Source organism: Somniosus microcephalus, chromosome 7 (genome assembly GCF_052327205.1).
Source record: "Somniosus microcephalus isolate GS21.2 chromosome 7, FLI_Smic_1.0, whole genome shotgun sequence".
Taxonomy (NCBI): Eukaryota; Metazoa; Chordata; class Chondrichthyes; order Squaliformes; family Somniosidae; genus Somniosus; species Somniosus microcephalus.
The window spans coordinates 86,450,656-86,469,735 of record NC_140993.1 but is presented as its reverse complement, the minus strand read 5'-3'; the positions used below and the strand labels follow the sequence as shown (position 1 = coordinate 86,469,735).

The following is a 19,080-nucleotide window of genomic DNA, read 5'->3' as shown; positions in this document are numbered from 1 at the left end:
AAGCAATAAAATCTATTTCAACATTTCTGGCTTGATTTTGCGGAGGGTCAGCGGGTGCGATCGGTGGCGGGTCAGGTGGGAAAGTGTTTCTTTTCCCCAGCGGGTCGGGACCCTGCTGTGAACCCACCGCCACACGCCTTTACCAAATGTTGGGTCTGTCAGCGCTGAGCAGTCCCGACACGCAGCGGCGGGGGAGGCAATTAAAATGATTAGTGGCTTGTTTACAACCACTTATCAATTTTTTTCCCCCAGCTTTTTGGATTTGACAGGTCACCCACCAGTTTCCCACTGTGCCTAGACCTTGTCTGTGAGACGGGAGTGGCCATTGAACCAGCTGATGAGTTGACAGCTTCAAATATCAAGTCAAAGCTCCCAGCTGATTGAGAAATGTTCCCTTAACCACTAGCTTCTCTAAACTGCATTTCCACTATAGATTCACGATGCTGCAAGTCTTTACACAAGTCTCCATCCAGTCTGACCTCATTACCTCTCCCACCATTGACAAAATCACTTCTGCCATCTTTACTTCACGTGCCAACTATTCTATTTGCATGGGTGCCCTAGAAAGTCTCTAGCCTTGGTCCTCAGAATCCCACCACGATCGGCCCCAACACCAGCATCACCAGGCACACCAGCAGTACCAACAACAACACCAACCTTTTCCGTAATTAACTGATGCTGCACAGGACACAGGGCATCAACACCCAACCACATTGCAGCCCGGGAGGCCAGGGATGGCCTCACTATGGCCAGATTAACTTCACTTGATGCTATACATCCTGATGCACCAGGTTGGCACCATCCCACACCAACACCATAAAGCAGCCCTACAATGCCCAAGCCATTCCTTTCACACTCATCTCCATTGCAGGGGGTACCGTTATGTCCCACCATTCACTGCAACTCACTAAAACACTTCCAAAGGTGCACACAAATCTACCCAAGAACGCAAAGTGTTGAAAATAAAGGTTTCAATGTTTGACACCACATTAACAGAAACTTTACATGAACATGAAATAAAACACCCAAGGGCCTACCCTGGTGTGTTGTTAGTTGGTATGATTGCACTAGGATGAGGGTGAGTGTGAGGGGTGGCTAGCGAGATGGGGATGTGATAATGTAGATAGAGAGGGATGGGTGGAGGTGCAAGGTAAGTTGGTGTGAATAAGGATGTGCAGGAGTATGGTAGGGAAGCCAGAGTGATGGGGATGTGATGAGAAACACAGCGGGATGTGGTTGAGCATGGCTTTGTACTAACGTTTCGTGAGCTACTGAGATCATTGAAATGTTTGCGGGACTGCACCCAGGTCCTCCTGACCACATCCCTGCTTGTGCCCTCCTGTGCAATGTGCAACCAGGCTGTGTTGATCTCCTAGGGAGGTCTGTTCCACCCATGGGAAAGGAAGAGGACCTCCCTGTGTGCTGTGACTCCCTCCGCAAGCATATAGAGGGACTCATGGGAGAGCCTGGGTGCAGCCCTGCACCTCTGTGCAGTGATTGTCAGTGTTTGCAGCACCTCAATGCTGTGGAACACTGACATAACAATTGTCAAAATAAATTTGGACTTGGTCACATTAAAGAAACCTGCTGATGACGTATCATTAAATGATGTTACCAGTCTTGCTTCCTCTAATTGGCTGGCAAATGTGCTGGGCGGGCTTAATAAGCCCAATCAAGAGAAATTCATTTCAGAGGCCGGGATGGAGACAGCAGCAGGGCTGGGACCCACCAAAGTTCATAAATCCAGCCCTTCATGTCAACAAAACCACTTTATGTTTTATTAGTGAGTGTCGCAACTTTTGGCTTTTGTATGTTGGATTTAATATACATTAATAACATTTTTATTAAATATTTGTCCAGCAATTTGCCAAGTTTGTTTTGCTTTTTCATAGAGATATTTTTGGATAAGTTGCCCCCTTTATCTGTATTTTTTGAAATATCTTCTTATTCATCCACCTGCTCTTATACCTTGCAGCCTAGTGGGCAAGTGCACAGCGTGCTTCCAAGCTGCTGCCAATATTTTCTAGAATTGGCTTCCAGGAGGTGCCAGAGACATACCAGATATTATTCATGTCTGTGACTTTTGCTCCTCCATCCCTAAAGAGACCATGTAATCTTCTGCCTAGCACCTTCCTGCTCAATGTGGCTCAGGCCAGAGACTCAAATCTGCATTTATATCTGCTGTATGATTTGTTAAAATTATAGAAACTTACAGCACAGAAGGAGGCCATTTGGCCCATTGTGCCTGTGCTGGCTCTTTGAAAGAGCAGTTGTGCTTAGTCCCACACCCCGCTTTTTGTCCATAACTCTAAGTTCCTCATCCTCAAGTACTTGTCCAACTCACTTTTAAAATTATTTATGGAAACAGCTTCCACCATCTTTCAATTAGAGCATTCCAGACCCCGACAACACAGTGAAAAACGCGCTCCTCATCTCCCCTCCAGATCTTTTTCCAATGATAGTGAATCTATGACCTCTAGTTATTGACCCACTCGCCAGAGGGAATATCTTTCCCCATTAACTCTATCAAAACCTCTCATCATCTTGAAAACCTCTTTTAGTTTGCCTCTTAACCTTCCCTGTTCTAAGGAGAACAGTCCTAATTTTTCCAACCTCTCCTCATAAGTCCCTCATCCCTGGTAACATCCTGGTAAACCTCCTCTGTAACCTTTCCAATGCCTTTACATCTTTCCTGAAGTGTGGTGCCCAGAATTGTCCACAAACTCCAGCGGAGGTCTAACCAGTGATTTATAAAGTTCTAGCATGATTGCTTTTATTTAGTCTATTCCACAATTTATAAACCCAAGTAACCCATATGCTTTTTTAACCACCTTATCAAATTATCCTGCCACCTTTAAGGATTTGTGTATATGGATACCAAGGTCTCACTGCTCATCTACACTTTTTCAAAATCATGCCATTTATACTATACTGTCTTTCCATATTGGTCCTCCCAAAGTGCATCACTTCACACTTCTCCGCATTGAACTCCATCTGCCATGCTTCTGCCCATTTCACCATCTTGTCTATGTCATCCTGAAGCCTGTAACTATCCTCATCATTATATACAACTTTGCCAAGTTTCACATCAGCTGCAAACTTTATAATGCTGCACCCCTACACCCAAGTCTAGGTCATTTATAAAAATTGGAAAGAGCAATGGACCCAAAACTAACCCTTGGGGAACACCACTGCAAATCACCTCCCAGTCTGAGAAACATCCATCCACCACCACCCTTTGCTTCCTGTCACTGAGCCACTTTCCCCTTAATTCCATGGGCTTCCATCTTCTTAACAAGCCTCCTATGTGGTACTTTGTTGAATGCCTTCCAAAAGTCCATATATACAACATCTACTGCACTACCTTGATTAACCTTCTCTATTAACTCAGAGAATTCAATCGAGTTAAACAGATATAATTTACCTTTAACAAATCTATGCTGGCTCTCCTTGGTTAACCCATGCCTTTCCAATAACTTCCCCACCACCGATGTTAGGCTGACTGGCCTGTAGTTTCCTGGTTTATTCCTCTCCCCTTTCTTGAATGGTGGTATAACATTAGCAACCCTCCAGTCCTCTGGCACTACTCCTGTATCCAATGAGAATTGAAAGATTGTGACCAATCCCTCTGCTATTTTTTACATTTGCTTCTTTCACCAACCTAGGATGCATTCCATCTGGACCAGGTGACTTACTAACTTTCAGTAATGCTAATCTTTTTAGTATATCCTCTCTATCTATTATTATCCTATCTGTAACTTCCCCCTCCTCTTTTAGTGTAACCATCACATTATCCGCTTCCTTTATGAAGACAGATGCAAAGTTCTCATTTAATACTTTTGCCATGTCCTCTGCCTCTATGAAGATTTCCCTTTGGTTCCTTAATGGGCCAAATGTTTTCCCTAGCAAACCGCTTACACTTTATGGCCTAGAAATTCACTATGGCCCCGCCAGCTGGCTAGCGCCCAAAAGTTAGCGCTGGGCAGGGAGCCATTAGCGATCGTCAGATATTAAGTTTCTGCGCCCCAATTCGGAACCGGGCGCTATTCCAGGGTGTGCCCGCCTCCGCTTGGGGCGCTGAAACTGAATTTCAGCGCTCTTGGCGCCGCTGCGCCAGCCGCTGCGGAGCGGCAGGCTGCGGTACTGCAGGCCTCCTCCTTCTCTTAAGGGGGAGCTGCCTGCAACGGGGAGATCGCCGCTGGATAGTGCCAGCAAATGAGCCCGGCACCACGGAGAAGTGCCGGGTTCGCGGAAAGCAGCCGGCAATGCCGCGGGGGGGGGTGGTGGAGGAGGCCGGGGAAGGAGGTGCGGGCAGGCGGCCGCCGAAAAAGCGGCCGGCCGCACCTCCACCTTAAAGCGCCCCACTAAGGCTACAGTACGGCCCCGTTTTCTGGTCGCTGTTTGCGGCCGCTGCGGAGGAGGCGGCCGCAACTCAATATGGGGATCGGGCCGGTTTCGGGGCGGAACCGGGGCACTGCGCACACCGATGACGTCATCGGTGCCGGCGCAGCGCTAACGGCTACCGCCGCCAATACCGCTGCGCTGAATATCAGCGCAAACTCCTTTTTGGCGCAGAAGCCCTCTTTAGGCGGTAACTGTCCGCAAAGCTGGCAGCGCCTTAATGAATTTCTAGGCCTATATGTTTATCAAATGTTTTAGGCTTCAATTTAATGTTGCCTGCTAATCTTTTCTTGTAACCTCTCTTTTCCTCCCGTATTAACTTTTTCAATTCCCTCCTGTACTTTCCATAATCTTCCTGGTTAATGACTGAATCGTGTTCCTGACATTTGTCATAAGCCTCCTTTTTCTGTTTTATTTTAACTTTTATTTCCTTTGTCATCCAGGGCGCATTAGCTTTGAATGCTCTCCCTTCAAAAGGAATATGCTTAGTTTATATCTGAACTATCTCTTCCCTGAAAGCTCTCCATTACTCCGGTACTGCTTTACATCCTTTTCCAATCTACCTGTGCGAGGTCCCTTCTTAAATCCCTGAAATGAGCTATTCCACAGTTGAGCATTTTTACCTTCGATATTTTCTAGTCTCTTTCCATAATGACTTTAAATCGAATTATGGTGTGGTCACTGTTAATGAGATGATCTCCTACTGTAACACACTTCACTTACCCTACTTCATTTCCCAGAACCAGATCCAACACTGCTTCCTTCGTTGTTGGACTGGAGACATAGGCCGGAACTTTTCGGGGGAGGGGGTCAGGGAGCATGTTTGGTGGCAGGTTGGCTGGGGAAAAAAATGTTTTTGACAGTGGGTAGGGACCCCACTGTCAAACCACCTCCACGCCAACCTCCCAGATGTCGGATCTGTCATTGCAGAACAGACCCGACACCAAGCGGCGGGGGAGGCAATTTAGATCATAAGCTGGATTGTTAAGATTAAGTATTATTTTAAGCTTACCTTTAGATTTTTAGAGCTCGCCAACAGTTTCCCCGCTGCTCGGGGATCACGTCAGGTAAGGAGGTCGGGTGCTGTGTCAGCATGGGATGATTTCTCAACTTGACAGCTGCAAATGGTCTATAAAAACTCCCATTTCATAGCTCTTCACTTTCCAAGGTTAGAAGCTGTTGCTTATTGCATTTGGAAGACAGATTGAGCTTTATGCAGCTTGCAAGTGTTTGGAGCAAACTCTCTATCCAGCGTCATCTCATTGGAACAACTTATCTCACCATGGACAGGTCGCTTCTGTCATCTCAACCTCAACTGCCATCTATTCCATCAGCATCATGCCCTTGAAAAAATCTCACCTTGGTCCTCAGAATCCCACCACGATCAGCCCCAACACCAGCAGCAGCAGGCACACCAGCAGCTCCAACAACACCAAACTTCTCCACAATCAGCTGGTGCTACACAGGACGGAGGGCATCAACATCCGACCTCATTGCTGCCCGTGACGCCAGGGATGTCCTCACCATAGCCAGATTTACTTCACTTGACATTGTACACCCTGGCTGCCATATGATGTGCCAGATTGGCACCACCCACACCAATACCATAAAACATCCCTATAATGCCCAAGCCATTCCTTTTACACTCATCACCATTGCGGGGGGTACCGTTATGTCTCACCATTCACTGCAACTCACTAAGCCACTTCCAAAGGTGCACACAAATCTGTCCAAGAATGCAAAGTGTTAAAATACAGGCTTCAATGTTTGACAACACATTAACAGAAACTTCACATGAACATTGGCTAAACCACCCAAGTGCCTACCTTTGTGAATTGTTAGTTGATATGATTGGAATAGGATGAGGGGGAGTGTGAGGGGTGGCTAGTGAGATGGGCTGGCTTAACGAGCCCAATCAGTGTAAAATTCTTTTCACAGAGCGGGATGGAGCCAGCAGCGTGGTTGCACTCCGCCACCGACCCCGGCCGCACTGGACCCGCCTCGGCAGGCGAAATCGCGGCCATATTGATTGAGAAAGTTCTCCTGTGCACATATCAGAAATTCTTCTCTTACCCTACCCGTAGCACTATGCTTTTCCCAGCCCACATTTGAGTAATTAAAGTCTCCTACTATTACTACTCTATTTTTGTTACGTGCCTTTGAAACTTGCTCATCCATCTCCTTCACACTAATATATACCTTATGAATCTCCTAGAATGATCTCAGATTGCCTGTGCTGCTTTGATTCCAAATATTGTAGGCAAATCTCCCAGTTTCACTGCTCCATACTGGAGTTTTGCATGTAACATTGGGGGTCAAAGTTAGTACAAGACTTGTAAGATTGCATAATGTATTTTTAGTAACAAAGTGTGTTGCCTGCATACTTTGCAAATCCTGACTGTATTCTGCACAATATATGTTGCTGATGCCATCTTGAAATTATTTTCTATTTCTGCCCCAATTATATAACCTAATGTTGCTGCCAAGATAATGTGCTCTTTCTGTATATCCTGCAAGATGCTCAATGGAGCATAAGGTTATTGCAACCATCACTATATATAAAAACTAGGCTCCCTCTATGTTCTGACACTTGCTGTACATTTTTATTGATATTGGGTGGTGATACCAATAAGATATCCAAAACCTACAAGAATAATAGATTTGAAGAAATCATTCCCCTACTGATATTTTATATATGCAGTGCATCTGGAAAGTACAGAAATCTTTATACCAGTGCACAGTACAAGAGTAAAATGGTTTAATTTAGGCAAAGATGCACACTAAGGCTTTGCATTTTCATACATGTTTTAATAACCTCTGTAAGGTAGTGATGTTCACACAGATGTGGCTTGTATATCAGAATTTAAAATATGTGCTGTATTTTTCCATCTGGTCATTTTATATATATATATATTACATCATTTCATATTAGTTATAATGTGCATTCTAGTACATGCAAAAGTCTAGTCTTCCCTTCCAAAACACATTTTATAGGGGATGGGTTGGACACTTCAGCAGACATATCAAAGCTTTTTAGTAATGTAGACAATATGATAATATTATAGAGATTTTTGGAAGGTATATGCAATATGAATCCTTCACTCAGCTAGGACATTCTAAGATATGGTGCTATGTAAAGTCACTGCTGTGAATAAAAAATATTTAAAATCAGTGCGAATGATACCTCCATGAACTCTGTGCTTGACTTTAATTGTTGCCGGAAGAATAAGAAGAAGTTTTCCTCTGTAGGTAGAATCTGAGCAAGCTAGAAAAATATTATATTAGATTAACACTTGGTTTTCCAATTAATTCCTTCAATTGACATAAATGATAAAAATATAAAACTGTATAGCTTAATCAAAAGGGTATAGCATTCCATAAGACTGCCACTTTTGCCTCCCCCTTGCCTCCTTGTCATTGCTTTCAACCACCCTGCATTAGTACTATCTGAAAAATGAGGCAATTTTATTCATGTTTTGATAAAATCATTGCCACAAGAATTTAAATATTTATATATTCATCAATGTGCAGGTAGATTATTTGGAGAAAAGGCATTTTCCCACTTCAAAATCAGACATTTCTAGATTTGCTATTGCACATATCAACTCCTGAGCCCCTTAAATAATCAATGTAATACATTGAGAGTGTTTGCTACATATCATAATCCTGATTTATGCCCTAGAATTTATCTAGCCAGTTAGGACTTGCGTGTACTGTAGAGCTCTGTGTTGTCCTGACAACACATCTGATCTATGAACCTCACAAGCAAACTCTTTGATGCACCAGCATGACATGACATTATTTCCTAAGGTCACCTTTTGACATCTAGCTGCAAATTGTTAAATTTATGCCAGAATGAGGGTAGTTTATGATACAGATGCATGCCTACTGGTATTTGATTCCGACTGTCTAAACAATTTTATTTTGAGAACAGTTGCCCACAGAGACAGGAGACCTTTTTCCTTAAATATAAATATTAATCTAGGTCACAGTAGATGGTTTTGACATATCTCATTTAAAGTCAAAAAATTTATGAAACTGGTGCAAAAATTGTCAGTACATTTACTTTTTATATTTCATTGAAAACTGTACAGAATAAAATAATTACTTTTGTTCCAACCATTCTTAACATTTTGGACAAATCCCAGTTGGGATTTTGATTCAGATTGTGAATCCTTTACTGAGAATTGAGGTTTTGAAAATATGTTACAATTATGATGTTAGGCTGTTTGAATGCATTCTGAAGTTTTTTTTCCATCTGATGCTATTGTGTGCAAATAATTATTTCTTCTTATTATTTCTTCCAATTTCAATTCATTTTATTCTTCTCTTTATGGCTCCCATGGCAATATACCATTGTGAGCACAGACAAGTGATCTGCTGTTAGACTTCTGCCAATAATAGTCTGTATCCAACCACTGGACATTGTGTCCTGAGGTGACGCACTCTTAAATTGTTCTTCATTCTTTTGGGAAATGCTTCATTTCTGCTCAATGCTTCTGTTGATGAGACAGCCAAGATCCAAGAACTTCACATAAAGGAAACTGCAGGCAAAAGCTAGTTTCCTTACCAAGCCAACTCACTGAACCATCATACCCATGTATTGTAAACATGCGATGTGTTATTTAATGGATATTTGTTATGCGTGTTATTTACTGCAGGCCGAAGCATACAGTCAAGGTTATCAAAGTTTGGGAATAAGAATGTGACTTTAAATTTGTGAAGTGGCTGCTAATGACATTTAAAAGTTTATTTGAAATTGTGATTCATGGATATATGATGTAAAACAGTGCAAATTGGATCTGTTAGGATCTGCACAACACTGCTCTTGATTGCTTGGATTTGTTTGAATTTCTTTGTGCTATTTATAATGTTTTAAATGTGAGTAGCTCTATAGAAATTGGCACTGAATCTCATTGATAATGTATCTGAAGATGTTTAATGTTTTGAAAATCAAAATGCTATCACAAAGAGTTTCACAGGAATATCAATATTGTACTGTTGGTATTAAACTTCGGGTAAAAGACAAGTCGCGGTAAGCAGCAGCATGTTTATTGAAGCGACAGTGAGATCAAACTTTCTCCACATTAATTTATTCTGAAAGTTTCAGCATAAATGTGATAAAAGTTAAAGCAAATGGGAGATTCTTACGTCTGCCAGCTCTATCTTTCCATCAGCACTCTGATCGTACTTCTCCACCAAAGCTTTCATCCCGTCTGATAATTCCTATGGATTGATCATGTTAGTCCTGTTACCAAACATACCAACAGTATACCGGCCTACACAACACTATTTAGGCTGTGTACAGGAAAAGTACATAATTGAATAAAATGTGGGGGTGCATAAAATAAACATTGTTCTCGTGCTGCATAGTTAGGTAACAACAAAGATGTGGAATGGAAAGAAGATTTGAAAAATACTAAAACAATGAAACACGTTTTCTTAATTATTACCAAAACAATATATAACGCCTTAGATTGGATTATACACAATAGAAATCACTTCAACTAGTTAACTTTTTCATTCATGCTATGAAGTTAGGGCAAGAGGGCGATGCACAAGTATGTACGCAACAGCTTTTAATGGAAGTTGCCATGCTGCTATATTGCATTTGCCATGGGGGTTGCATTCTGTTTATTAAATCTGAAGCTTTGATTTCTAATTAACTTGTCCATTTCGTTTCTGTCGCGCCCAGGTGCGCTCTCAGACCCACTCCAGCAGAAGTATTTTAACATGAGAATCCGTTTGGAAAATAATCAAATGAACATAAAGCATTAAAAGAAACGCTGCTGTTCATTCACTGGGTGCGTGTCGAGTGGAAGGGTGGAGAGATACTGTTCTAAATCAGTGACAAATTATTTGGAATACTAAACAATGGCACATAATTGCAGCGATTGAGTCTCGCTACCAGGCATTGTCAGTATTAATAACCGAGTCCCTTTTATTACTACCGCTGGAGTCTGTAGTCAAGGAAACAAACAGTAGCGCACAATATCCAATTTTTGCCGCTGTGGTGCCATACATCTGGGTTTTATTAGCTGTAATTCAAATTTATATATGTCAACCTCACTGTTAGCAAACGTGTTAACGCGCTAAATGTAGGATAATATTTCATTAATTTATTTAATTGTTTTCAATATTTGCAATTCTTTGATTCCTGGATGCCTTTACCCGAGAAACACAATCCGTGAGTAAAATTTATTTGATGATCTCTGTTCTATAACCGATAACCGTTTGCAATGGTATCAATCCAATCACCATTGAATCACACTATATTGAGAGTTTCGGCAGTGCCGCCACTATCTAATAATCACCTGATGTGGAGCCAGAGAGAAAGGATTAGTCAGTAACTTTGTCACTAAGAAGTAGATTTGGCTATTTGTTCACGCCTTGTTAAAGTAGAAATACAGTCGTTTTTAGGTGACATCCAGAATCCAGATGTTGTCAGTGTGAGGTGTTTAGGCTGATGGTTGACCCAACCAGCAGTAATTGGGTATTTCTGGTCTCCGCATCAGCGAAAACATTAGAGAAAGACAGCAGGAAAAATGCTCCCACCTAAAAGTAAACGTCAAAAAATAATGTCATCATTGTATGTCCCGTCGCTTTCAGAGACGCAGATATTTCTGCAGCTATTCGGTTTTCGTGGCTTCCACCATCGAGAAATGGCCACGCGCCCAGTCTTTGGAACCAAGCAAAATCCAAACAAGTTGCATTTACGTTATCAAACGACAATCATGTCTTTGCAAACCTAAAATTGTCTGTATTACCCTGATTGCAATCAGCCTTTCTGCCTTTTATTGTGTATCTGCACATATACATCTGGATAATTTGATGTTGCGCGATGTGTTTATTCTACTAAATATATTGCCTTAAAGTTCGTTAAACACTTACTAAGCCAGTGCCTTTTCGAGCTTGTTGAAGTTCTCGAATGAAATTTTGCAGTTCTCTTCCCTCAATATAACCATGACCTAAAACAATAAATTACATTTTCACTTACAACAAAGTTAAAACAGTTTTATGTCTACGTAATCAGATTAGATGTACCACGCATTTCCCACTTTATGTAATCAGGTTTCATTTCTAATGTAAAAGCAAATATTTGACATTTTGCATTTCAGTTATTCCAACGCTTTGATAGCATGCGAATGAAATTAAACTAGTTATTTTTGGCATTTATTGTTCAAACAGTGTACATAATTTGTTTAATAAAACAGCCATGAAAACATTCTTATACATTGACCTAAAAGTATTCATTTTGCACATTCGTTGATTTGAAAAGAAAACGATAGCGTTACCAGCATTATCATAGTGGCGCCAAATTTCCAAAAACTGCGTGGTGGAGTCTTCAATCCCTTGGAGGTAAAGGCTGTGTGTATCTGCCATGGTTGCTCGCTGCTGCTACCAGTTGCCTGGACTGTGGAGGTTTCAAGCGGAGCTGCCTGGCGCCGCGCTGCCCTGCTCTGTCACTTTCAATCTGAGCGGTCCCTGCCAGCGCGCGCCCTCTAAATGCGGCTCGTGCGCCGGAGCCCAGCCCTCCGAGCGCAGTGCGCACGCGTCACTGTTCCCAGCCAGCTGCCACCACGCGGCTGGCAGCTGCGGCAGGTGAGCGGCAAGCACTGGCCGCCAAGGCAAAGCCACTGACGGTCACATCATGGACTAGTCATCGTATGCAGAGGCAAGGGCTCGTACCTTATTAAGGTGAAGGAGGAGCAGCCACACTTCGTTAACTATTCACTATAGTGAAAAGCATTGGCGAGGACGGACATTTAGCCCAGATAAGTTACTTTATCTGCAGGAGAGGCGACGGCGTACATTTCATTGACGCTTTTGACTCTAACTATAAGAGCAAAAGACTAATGCATATTATTAACCATTGACTTCATGCGTGGGAAATAGAGGCGAATGCATTTTATTAATTGTTCACTGTATATGCAAGAGTGGGAGGCACTGGGAACTTATTAGCCACTCACGGTATGTGTAGGAGAGGGCGGAGATTAACTACTTACCCTGTACAGGAGAGGGAGGGGACATCGCATGAACTGTTCACTCGATATGTAGGAGCGGGCACGGCACGCATCTAATTATTCACTACGCCGGAGAGATAGTGTCAATACTTAATGGTATGCATGCCCCATGTGTAGGAGAGCAAGAGACATACGCCTCATTAACTGTATGATTGGGAGAGGGTGGGAATGCATTTTATTAAATATCCGTTTTATGTATAGAAGAGAAAGAAATGTGCATCTGAACAGCTATTCACGATATACAGAGGAGGAGGAGCATCCATCTCGTTAACTGTTTTCTCTATACACAGGAGAGGGAGGCGCTGCATCTGATTATTCACGTATAGGTAGAAAAAGGAGGATGGTTCATTTAATTATTACTACACGTACAGTAAATAAACATTTAGATCTCCCTTTCCACGATATACAGCCCTTTCGTTCATTCACATACAGTTAATGAGATGAATGTCCGCCCTTTCCTACACGTATGGTAATTAATCATATGAATGCCCCTAACAGAGTGATGTACTTAATTCTCAGTAAATGCTTAACTAAATTTATTTCCTCTTTTCCCGGCAAAAACAGTACTGAGATGAAAGAAAACCAGAAAATGCTGGAAATACTCAGCAGGTCCGGTAGCGTCTGTGGAGGGAGAAACAGAGTTAACGTTTCAGGTCGATGACCTTTCATCAGTTCTGAGGAAATAGTGACAAATATTGCATTGGGAACATAGGAACAGGAGCAGGCCATACAGCTCCTCCAGCCTGTTTCGCCATTCAATTGGACATGTATCCCAACTCCATTTACCCACGTACGATAGCAAAATACTACGGATGCTGGAAATCCGAAATAACAACAGAAAATGCTGGAAAAACTCAGCAGGTCAGGCAACATCCGTGGAGAGAAATTTGAGTTGATGTTTCGGGTCGAAACCCTTCTTCAAAACTGGAAAGAAAATAAAATAGATCAAAGGCAAGGCTGCGATCGAACAAAAGAGACAATAAAAGGTATTGGAAGCCAGACGAGATGGCAGCTGTCTCTTACCTGCCCGTACACTTCACACCTAATCTCAGCTGCCTTTTGTCTTCACGGGCCTATTACCATCTCGTCTGGCTTCGAATACCTTTTATTGTCTCTTTTGTTCGATCGCAGCCTTGCCTTTGATCTATTTTATTTTCTTTCCAGTTTTGAAGAAGGGTTTCCACCCGAAACGTCAACTCAAATTTCTCTCCACGGATGTTGCCTGACCTGCTGAGTTTTTCCAGCATTTTCTGTTGTTATTCCCATTTACCCACCTTTGTTCCAGATCCCCTCATAACATTACCTAACAAAAATCTAATGATCTCTTGAAAATTGCAAATGACCCAGCATCCACAGCCTTTTGGGGGAGCGAGTTTCAGATTTCCATTACCCTTTGTAAAAAAAAGTGCTTCCTGATTTCACTCCAAATTGGTCTAATTTTAAGATTATGTCCTCTTGTTCTAGATTCTCCCACAAGAGAAAACAGTTTCTCTGCATCTACCCTTTCAAATATCTTTATCAATTTAAAGACCTCAATTAGACATATCCCCCTAACTAACTTTCTATACCCAAGGAAATACAAATTAAGTTTATGTAACTCATCCTGATAATTTAACTCTTTAAGCCCTGGTATAATTTTGATGAATTTGCACTGTACCTTCTCCAAGGCCAATTTACTGGGGTTTTCTGCCCAAAACTGAAGGCTGTACTCCAGTTGGGGTCTGAACAAGGCTCGGTGCAACTGAAGCAACACTACCTCACTTTTCAATTCTAATCTCCTTGAGATAAAGGACAACATTCCAATAGTCTTTTTGATTACCTTTGTAATTGTGTGCTAGCTTTTAGTGATTTGTGTACATGGACACCACTCTCATTGCACATCCACAGCACCTAGTCTCTCACCATTATGAACATATTCAATTTGCCTTTCTCAGAAATAAAATGGATGACCTCACACTCCCCAACATTGAATTCCATCTGCATTAGTGTATACATGTATCCGTATATAATAATGCAGGGATGTTAGTATGTAGTTATATATCCATGCATGCATGTAAAGATACTTGCGTGCTTTTATATGTTCGAAGTGCTACAATGAAAAATATTCAATCGTCTGCTTCAAGAACTGGTGATAGTAAATCTAATCTTACCAACAATCACGAAGATCACATATCTCTCCTGAGTTAACCCTTTAGCCCAAGCTTGTAACGAGGACGCGTCCTTCCTGAGTATGTCTAATATAAGAACGGCTCATCCACGACGATGTTATGCATCCAGGTTCTTAATTTTTCCTGTTTATGTTATTTAAATAATAATTTCCGATACGCAAATATCCAAGATCATCACTCTCAATCGTAAGAAAAAAGCTACAATACTCTTTCAAATGTTGATACAGTGCAGCCATAAAACAACCATACAAGCCGTGTTTGAGAATAAATGCATTCTACGAAGCACTTTGAAAACCACTGTAACTGGGAAAAAGTAATGTATGTCGTTACCCTTTTATGGCCCCTCATTACACGCCTTCCTACTTACTGAGGTAATATGTTTACAAGCTATGTGTTGTTTAAACAGCCACCTGATAGTCAGTAATGGAACTCACATAGAAACCAATTATCCAAATAACTTGTATCAGCTTCACTCCGCAGTGAGATCCCATTAACCATTGTTTTTCTCATTTTATTTTTGCAGTTGAAAAATCATGTAAACGTGTTTATTAATAGTTCTTCCTTTCTACACTTTTTAAATGCAAACTTTTCTCGTTACTTGTTTTCTGTCTCTTAACTGATTTTATATTTCAAAAAGTCTCATTTTTGTCTTTCTTGATTTATTACATTTCCTCATCATATCTCTTTCTCTATTACCCTTCTATTCGCCTCTCACTTCTGTTTCCTTCACTTTATATTTTACTGTTCGCGAGACACCTGGCTTGGTTCTCCATTGCTCTGTCTATTGATGGGGTCTCCAAGATCTGCCCCCACTCACCTTTACTTTCTTAACACCCGAACTCTTCAAAAAAAATCTTGCATCCAGCTTCCTAGCTCTAGTCCTTTTGCCTCAGCAGATTCTACTCCATTATTTACTGGTTCTGTCCTTCCATATATATTTTCCGGACATATATCCAAATTATATAACGCCACCTGTTAATGAGTACTCATTTAGATAAGTCGGCTCAGCGTCACTCTGTAGTGAGATCCCATTAAATATTGTATGCCCTTTTCTATTTTTTTCTGCAGTTAAAAATCAAGAAAAACGTGTTTATCATTTCTTCCGTTTTTAATCTTTTTAAATTGAAATGTTCTCGTTACTTTTTCTCTGTTGTTGTTCTAAATTGGTTTTTTACCCACTCATAGCCAACCAAGCGAGATTTGATGCTCACCGCTAATTTTATCGAGATTTTCAAACGTACTCTTAGCTCAAAAGTAACGAAGGGACCAAAATCAACACCTACGTGCAATGTTGCACTATCTGCACCGAGATAAATTTTCAAGCCAATATGTATTTAATAGGTCTTACTCGAAATTAATACAGGCACAGGCAGATCGACAGGGCAGTTCAACAGCGAATTCTTTGAGGTCGCCCCGGGATTATAAATGTGATCTTACTTCTATTACTTTCCGGAGCTGTATTAAAGCACACACACACACACGAAGGAAATATGTCTGCAGCTGTATAGGCCACATAACCACATCACAAATTTGAAGGGGGGAAGAATAATGATCAGGAAAATATTGTATTATGTCAGGATTATGTGGTAAGTGATATCGTGGTCTTTTTGGAGTGGTTTCCCTTAATGTGAAGCCTGTAAGTCCCTCCCCTACCAGTGACGTCACTAATGTATCGAATATCCTTATATGGAATGATAAAAATCAGAGCAGTTTCAGTCTCATCAAAACTCCGGATCACAATCGTACATATCCCGAAGGATAACTTTAACACCTCGACACAGGATCGATCGGGTTATATTGGAAATCATTTGTTATTGGAAAACTAACTCACTGATCCAAAATCAAAGACGGTGTGGAGAAAGAGTATTAAACTTGTTTTGTGTGCTCATATAATTCATCAAGCTGTAAACCGTGGATCTATCAATAAATCAGTGGGTATTTTTCATAATGAAAGGCTGGAGCCCCCCTTCAATGTTCAATGTTGTTGTGCCTGGGGTGCAATCATTACATTGTACAACAGGCAAGTAAAGAAGCTTCTCCATCAGGTATGAAGTGATGTCAAAGTCAAGAAAAATTATCTAATTTTAAATTATAAATTATAAATACATTATAATTTGACATCCATCACTGTAACACTTTCGGAGTGCCATATGCAAAAGCAAAACTGAACAGCGGTACCGTATTGCAAACTAGAAGATTTCTTTTGCTATTGATTTTAATTGTTTACCCTGAACGCGTAATCTTCAATGCAAATTTAACGACAAAGAGGCGGGACTATTGTACCAAAGGAGTTCACAGCTTTTCCAAAGTCTGTGGCGATGAAGGACTGCTGATTAAGCACTTTAAAATAATTTGAGAACATAACACGCTAGTTTTGGTGACATTTGTAAATTATGCATGAGGCGTCACACTTAGCCTTGACTAACGAAAGTGCTCAGAAAATAGAAAGTTTTGCTTGATTAACAAATTACAATGGTATTACTGATGATCCAAAAAACGAATCAAACTCGCCCAAAGGCTGTTATTGTACAACATATTCCTTTTACTGTGTAAGATGTTAAATGACTTTCCCATCCTATAAAAATTAGGCTTAAGTGCAATCTGGATGCATGCATTCTAAAGCGCATTACAATATAAAGTAAAATGATTAATTTTGCAGTTACCGCTGAAATATCAGCAGGGGTTATTGTTACAACTCCGGATTGTGGCCTTGCTGAACCGCTGAAAACTCTACACGTTTCAGTCAGTTAGTTCAAATTATATGCCAATTATGTAGTTTAATTAGGCATAAAACACACGAGGAACGGAAACATTACTTTAATTTGATGAACAGAACCTACACGCAGCAGCAGGGCAGGCAATTCAGGTCATTATGACCTTGTTAACAGCCCATTAAGAAGTACTTTGAGCTCAGCTTTACATTTTACCAGGTCGCCCACGAGGTCTACGCTGCTCTGGGGATCATGTCAGGTGAGCAAGTCGGGAGTTGTCTGACCATAGAATCATCTCATTACTTGACAGCTGCAAATGTGCTATAAAAGCTCCCATCTCACAGCTGTTCACTTTCCAAGTTCAGAAGCTGTTGCTTACTGCATTTGGAAAACAGATTGAGCTTTATGCAGGTTGCAAGTGTTTGGAGTAAGCTCTCTATCCAGTGTCACCTCATTGAAACAACATTTCTCACCTTGACAGAATGTTTCTGTCATCTCAACCTCACCTGCCATCTATTACATCAGCATCAGTGCCCTTGAAACTATCTCACCTTGGTCCTCAGAATCCCACCACGATCATCCCCAACACCAGCAGCACCAACAACTGATGCTGCACAGGACAGAGGGCATCAACACCCAAGCACATTGCTGCCCGGGAGGCCATGGCCAGATTTACTTCACTTGACGCTGTACACCCTGGCTGCCACATGATGTGCCAGGTTGGCACTACCCCCACACCAACACCATAAAGCATCCCTACAATGCCCAAGCCATTCCTTTCACACTCATCACTATTGTGGGGGTTGCCGTTATGTCTCACCATTCACTGCAACTCACTAAGCCACTTCCAAAGGTGCACACAGATCTGTCCAAGAATGCAAAGTGTTAAAAATAAAGGTTTCAATGTTTGACACCACATTAACAGAAACTTTACATGAACACTGGCTAAAACACCCAAGTGCCTACACTTGTGTGTTATTAATTGGTATGATTGTACTAGGATGAGTGTGAGGGGTAGCTAGTGAGATGGGGAAATGATAATGTAGATAGAGAGGGATGGGTGGAGGAGCAAGGTAAGTTGGTGTGAGTGAGGATGTGCAGGAGTAGGGTAGGGAAAGCAGAGTGCTGGGAATATGATTAGTGGCACAGCAGCATGAGGTTACGTGTGGCTTGGCAGTAACGTTTCGTGATCTACTGAGATCATTGAAAGGTTTGCACCACTGCAGCCTGGTTATCCTGATGACATCCCTGCTTGTGTCTTTCTGTGCAATGTTGAACCAGGCTGTGTTGTTGTCCTGGGGAGTCTTCTGCCTATTAGAAGGGAAGAGAACCTCCCTGCGCGCTGTGACTCCCTCCATAAGCATATGGAGGGAGTCATGGGAGAGTCTGGGTACAGCCGTGCACCTTTGTGCAGTGCTTGTCAGTGTTTGTAGCACCTCAATCCTGCAGAACACTGACAGCGTAACTGTCAAAATCAATTTGCGCATGTTCCCTTTAAGGAAACCGGCTGATAACGCATCATCAATTGATGTCATCAGACCTGCTTCCTTCAATCGGCCAGCAAATGCGTTGGGTGCGCTTAACAAGCCCAATCAGGAGAAAATCATTTTGGACAGTGGGTTGTAGCCAGCAGCGAGGCTGGGACCCGCCACCAACGTCACCCGCCATGGACCCGCCGAGGTAGGAGAAATCACGGCCTTTGTCTTTATGTGGGTCCTGACAGTCTATTTGACCATGGAGCATCCAGTTCTCAGGTAGCATCCACACCCTTGCACT

At 41.8% G+C, this 19,080-nt stretch overlaps 1 protein-coding gene across 1 annotated transcript in view; it reads right to left on the bottom strand.

The window, feature by feature from the left end:
- The window catches only part of calb1 (calbindin 1), a 69,342-nt gene extending 57,339 nt beyond the window's left edge, over nucleotides 1-12,003 (bottom strand). The window contains exons 1-4 of the mRNA XM_085992707.1: nucleotides 11,697-12,003; nucleotides 11,293-11,369; nucleotides 9,553-9,627; nucleotides 7,586-7,666 (exon numbers count right to left, since the gene is read on the bottom strand). Coding sequence (XP_085848833.1) covers nucleotides 7,586-7,666; nucleotides 9,553-9,627; nucleotides 11,293-11,369; nucleotides 11,697-11,784 — 321 coding nt within the window. The 5' untranslated portion in view covers nucleotides 11,785-12,003. The remainder of the gene's footprint in view (nucleotides 1-7,585; nucleotides 7,667-9,552; nucleotides 9,628-11,292; nucleotides 11,370-11,696) is intronic.
- Between the last annotated feature and the right edge of the window lie 7,077 nt (nucleotides 12,004-19,080).